Consider the following 6,000-nt stretch of genomic DNA (forward strand, 5'->3'; position numbering starts at 1 on the left):
ACGCAGCATGGGTTCGCCCATTTCAGTAACTCAAAGCCGCAAACGAAAGGAAAAAATGTGGAAACGCACACTTAGTTTACGTGAAGTTCCAACTAGCTTATCGTCCGTGACAACACACATTCCAGTATCTCAGTCACTGTCATTTCACTTGTGCTTGAATTTACACCCAGTAATGCAATATATGCAAGGATATAACACGGATTGCAACACGATTAACATCGACGGCATCTTCATACGCAAAATCAACTGCGGCGCAATCACTAGTCTAATAATTACACAATCGTACGATGCGGTGGTGCAGTGGTTATACGTTGATGGGCTCCTGACCCGAAAGTCGTGGGTGCGATCCCGGCGGCGGCTGTCACGTTTCGCAGGAGGCGAAATACTAGAGGTGCGTGTACTGTGCGATGTTAAGAACACCAGACGGCTGAACTTTCCTGAGCCTTCCACTACGGCGGGCCTCCTAATCGTATCGTGGTTTTGGCACAAAAAACCCAGATTATAAACGGAAGGAGGGGGCATTGATCGAGGGCTCATTTCTTCTTTTTAGACGCAACCTAGTGAAACGAACCGACAATGAAGCTAAAAAAACTGTAGGGGACATCGCCTGTATTTTTTAACTGTAGTATTGTAACTACTACTACATTTAAAAAATACAAGCGATGTCCCCTACAGTTTTTTTTTTGCTTCATTGTCGGTCGGTTTCACTTGCTTTTGTGTAACACCAGATTATTATTATTATTATATTATTGTTATTATTATTATTATTATTATTATTATTATTATTATTATTATTATTATTATTATTATTATTATTATTATTATTATTATTATTATTATTACGCAATCACAGACCATAGCATGATTTTCTTCTTGTTGACTTCCCTGGCCTTCCTTTATTTATTATTTTCTCTCTTACCCTTTCTCCTTATCTATGGCATCTGTGCAGTAAGAACGCTTCCTCAGTTAAAGCTGGACCGACGTACACGACCACATGTGACACTATGAGCAACACGCTTCCTGTACGTTGCCACTCGGTCGCTTTCCTTCATGAATAGCGCGCAGCCGCGCTACTTCATGGGCGTCTTGCCGGCCGTTCATGATCACCGCGTCGCAAGCCGCGTAATAAAGGTTTTATTTTTACGGCCTTGCAGGGAGGCCTAAGGTACCGCGCTCGTTTCCGGCGTCGCGCATAACCCGGTCAGCCCGTACCGAGCATTTCGTTCCGAGTACAACGTCCACGACGGGGATTCCACGAGCCTCTCGGGGCTGCACACTTTCGGCGTAACAGCCGAACGCTTTTTTAGTCGTCACACGCGTTGTTGTTGCACTCTCCTGTAGTACTGTATTACATGTGCGCCGCGTGCCGAGGGACCACAGCCATAAAATGCGGAATATTCGCTAAGGGTTTCTATCTTTCTAAGGGTTTCTATCTTCCTCGCGAGCCGCCCGCTGCGGAAACGGGAAGGTAAAATAAACAGAGGTATATAGAGCAACATTACGAAAGGATATGCCAGAGATTACTCGCGTAATTTCTAAACTGATGTATTTGCGATAGGCATCACGAATATGAAAATATTGCCACGCGCTAGTGGTGGCAGAAGAAGAGAGCGAAGAAGTTGGTGGCTGTTTCGATGGATATCAGCAGACCCGCCAACGGGTTAACCGAACGCCTTAACAAAACAATTGCAGATATGCTTTCGATGTATGTCGCCAAGGATCACAAGAACTGGGACGAAATCCTCCCATACGTCACATTTGCCTACAACACTGCGCTTCAGGAAACCACCGGCTTTGCTCCTTTTAGTCTGGTTTACGGCCGCGACGTCACTACGATGCTTGACATCATGCTACAACCAACTCCGCCGGACGCGATTACCCCGGATACAGACGTATTTGTTCAGCGCGCTGAAGAAGCCCGGAAGCTAGCACGCTTACGCATTTTGTCGCGGCAAAATCAAGACGCTCACCGGTACAACACCCATCATAGAACTGTAACGTACAAGCCTGGCGACCTAGTCTGGGTTTGGATCCCCATACGTCAACGAGGGCGCTCCGAGAAATTGTTATGCCGATACTTTGGACCCTACCGAGTTCTTCATCGCCTCGGTGAAGTCAACTACGAAGTTGTCCCAGCAGACACATCGCACCATTCCCGTAGGCTACGCTCCTCGGATGTTGTTCATGTCTCCAGGATGAAGCCGTACCATTCCCGTTGACTGCAAGTCACGCACTTTGTGGTGCGGAGCCTGCCTTCGGGACCATTGTGCAGTTATTTCCCACTTCTTTTATCTCGCCCTTGTGCTGTGCAACAGACACGTTCTTTTTTTTTTTGGCAACGCTTTCACTGTTGTCTCTTTTTTGTCTATTTTCATGTCTTTTTTTTCTGGGGAGAGGGTAATGCCACGCGCTAGTGGTGGCAGAAGAAGAGAGCGAAGAAGTTGGTGGCTGTTGTGGCCGAAAGTAAACAGCTGGTCGCTTCGAGTTCCCTGTGTTTCGTTTCCTCTCGCGACAATATATGAGCGTACGGAAATGTGAGAGGAAGATGAATAAATGTTTATTTTTAGAAACAGCGATAAAGTTCTTTCTTCACCCGAGGTGGGCGGCTTTCTCGGACCGGAAAGCCGTTGGCTAAAGCCGCGTCCCGTGCCTGGTCCACCAAACCTCTCTGGTCTTCCAGGCTCTGCTGTGCCGTCAGCATTGCCTACCGCGTTTCTTCGGTGGCCTGTCGGGGTCCTGAAGCTTCGGTTTCATTGTTTACCTCGCGGCGTGGGCATTCCAACACGATGTGTTGTAGAGTGTCCGGTACACCACAAGATCGGCGTAGGTATGGGAATCTTGTGGTTTTCAATTTTCTGCCTCCATAAGGGTTCCAGAAAGCGACGAGGGTGAAAGATATTGTAATCAACTACGCCGCAATATTGCAGCACTACCGGCTGGAAAGAAGGCAGTATCCGCTTCCACATCCAAAACTAAGGAAGGAAGAAGCCACCGCTCTCCGCAGACTACAGACGGAACACATATGTTCGCAGAATTATTATGCACCGAATGTCGGAAATATTATTATTTAAAAAAAAAAAACATAGGAAGAGGCGCGGTCTACGTTTCGCCAGAAATGGACACCCTAACCGCGCTTTTAGCAGAAGGGTGAAAGGTTGAAATGGAGGTTTAGAAAGATAAAAGCATACAGATAACTCGACAGTGCGCTTCGTGGCCGTCACTGGAACTAGCGTGGAACGAAAGCCAGAGATAAGCAAGAAAACGGTACGCAGACAAGAAGTCAACGATAACTTCGGGCTGATCTTTTCGTATTTACGAACGCACAAAGCTGAAAGCACACGTAAGTACGCTTCCATGCGCACGTCTACGCGCATACTTCTCGCGCGCCTCGGAAATAATGGTGGCTTGAAATTCGGTTCTTACCTAATTGTTTCCTTTTTTTAGTTTTTCACTTTCACTTAATCAGATTTCTCTTTCTGCAGTGAAGCAATGTCTTTTTTGATGCCTTCTTGAAAGAACTTTCGGCAGGCACACCGCCCCCCCCCCCCCCCCAACAATACGTTATTATACCTTATATTATTTATACCTTATTTATATTATACCGTTTCTTATACCTTATTAATAAAGTATCGCATCATTCGACTCATTTTCTGACATTGCCATTCACACAAATTTTCTTTAGGAATTCGGCCGTGCATCCGCGGCGGTCGCATTTCGATGGAGGCGAAATGGTAGAGGCCCGTGTACTTAGATTTAGGTGCACGTTAAAGAACACCAGATGGTCGAAATTTCCGGAGCCCTCCACTACGGCGTCTCTCATAATCATATCGTGGTTTTGGGACGTAAAACCCCAGATATTATTATCGGCCGTGCATCGAGCTTCTCGCATAATCTCTGTGCGGACACTGCGTATAGCTTCCATCATATTGTCACGGGGTCGTGACGTCGACAAATACAGCAATCGGCGTGTCCAAGATCAAACTCTTTATTTGACCGAACTTGTGGCCGGGAAACAGAAAGTCAAAATGTAAGGAAACGATACACGCTGTATACTGATAGCGGCGAACAGAGCGTCGGCCGTCGATAAACTGATCAAGGCTGGGACGCGCCGTCTTTTATACATCACGCATCGAACTTTCCAGTCTTATCACTGGTGGTCGCGCAAGCTTTGGAATAATCTCGACTATTCGCGTCCTGCGCGCAATCTTAACAAAGTGATTACTACTACTGCGAAGCTTCTGAAACACGCGGGCTGCGTCGAGCGTTGCTAACCGTCCTTGCGGATCAAACCCGAATACATCAAAATAAAACAAGCGGGCATGGCAATTCATAAGTGCTCATATTTTCCAGCAATATATTTAACGTATTCGCTTTATTGACGCAAATCAGTATGGGTGTCGTCGTCAGAGATACGCCGTTACCTTCATGCGATATGCTTTGCAGTATGCGCACAAATCCTACCCGTAAACACAAGCACATCGATGTGGTATTCAGCTGAGAAATCATTCACAGTGACCGGCTGAAAACATGGAAACGTAGACGAAACTCAGCTTTCTCACCCGTTTATCTTTCTGAACAATCCTCCATCTCTCTCACTCAACTAAGAAAACCCAACACTGAAAAATGTAACGTCACCAAGTTGGTCGGACACCTTTCGACGTTCCAATGGGATATTAAACTCTCTTCTCAGAATAGCGGAGAGTTGAGCTAGTTGGTGCGTATTCATGTTAAAAGACTCAGCGCGCAAACACGGACACAAGCGAGAAGTCAAGACACCACAAATCTTCTCAGTTTTCATCGATTTCGCACAATCCGTCGCCCACTATGATATAGCATAAAGACTGTAATTTCAGCAGTGTCCTTTTTTATAAACTGATGGATGAAGTCGTCACCATGGGCAGTACTCTAATGAAAGCTATTCGTGTGCTCGTGAGCAAGATGCGGACGCTAATAACTCGAAGTGCGTTGCAACTGCCGGATACCATCAGTCCAGTTCTCACAAGGCTTCAAGAGTTCATTGCTTGAGAACACCAACAGCAGCGCTATGGCTTCAGCACCGACAAGATTCTGGGTCCATGTGACCGTGCATGCAAGTTGCCTGAAACAACGAAAGCGCTGCTGTAATTTTTGCGGGCCCACGAGACTGATTGACCATCAGTGACGACGAGCACAGAACTATTTCTACGTGCGCGGCAATAACAGTAGCCATCCTCTCCTCCTCTCTAACTTTTCTTCCTCTTCCCCTTTCCACAGTGCAGGGCAGCCTGCTGGGCTCAGCACTGCTTAACCTCAATGTCTTTTTTTTTTATCCTACTTCTATCCCTCCCTCTCTAAAAAATGGTGGCGTTGCATTTCTAAACAAATATCTGACGCGACTTTTGCTTGCAAATAACTAAAGAGTACAAAATGCGCTCACTCAATGGCCAGTAAGAGTAACGCATCGCAAGACCAGCATGACCACCATAGAAATAAACATATCCCAGCGCTGATACTAATACCACCCAGCCGCGCACAGCAAAGTGCAATGAAAAACTCACCGGCGAGGCCGATGACATAGCCGAGAGCGAGCGTGGCAGTGCGCCAACACGGCGAACGGATAGAGCAGGCCGCAGTGTCACGGTTCCGCAGACGGGATCCCATGGCATTCAGTGACGCGCGTTACCACCGCCGGGGGCTATCCTCTCGGTCGTCCAAGCAACGTTGACGACGCCGGTGGCCCGCGCCACTGGTCGAACCGCGCACCCTACGCCGCGGTGCTAGCGGTGCGTCTCTCGCGAAAGCGAGCCGTCGACCGCGTGCGTGAAACTCGGGTTAGAACCTCGCTCCCTCCTCCACCCCGTTCTCCCGGTTTCCGCGACGGCTGCGCTCCTGGTGGTGGATGGGAGAAACAGTTCTCGCAGCATTGGACCTAATGCAGCTTCGAGCCAGGAGGCTGCTGGCTACTGAGATGGCTCCGTTTCAGGGTATTTTGTTATTAAGGAACATATCTAACAGTCATGT

General features: G+C 47.6%; 1 protein-coding gene across 1 annotated transcript in view; it reads right to left on the reverse strand.

Annotated features, from left to right (window-relative positions):
* LOC119393365 (synaptogenesis protein syg-2) overlaps window positions 1–5,783 on the reverse strand; it is a 58,783-nt gene extending 53,000 nt beyond the window's left edge. The window contains exon 1 of the mRNA XM_037660340.2: window positions 5,538–5,783. Coding sequence (XP_037516268.1) covers window positions 5,538–5,640 — 103 coding nt within the window. The 5' untranslated portion in view covers window positions 5,641–5,783. The remainder of the gene's footprint in view (window positions 1–5,537) is intronic.
* Between the last annotated feature and the right edge of the window lie 217 nt (window positions 5,784–6,000).

The sequence above is a fragment of the Rhipicephalus sanguineus genome, chromosome 5, assembly GCF_013339695.2.
Source record: "Rhipicephalus sanguineus isolate Rsan-2018 chromosome 5, BIME_Rsan_1.4, whole genome shotgun sequence".
In the NCBI taxonomy this organism is placed as follows: Eukaryota; Metazoa; Arthropoda; class Arachnida; order Ixodida; family Ixodidae; genus Rhipicephalus; species Rhipicephalus sanguineus.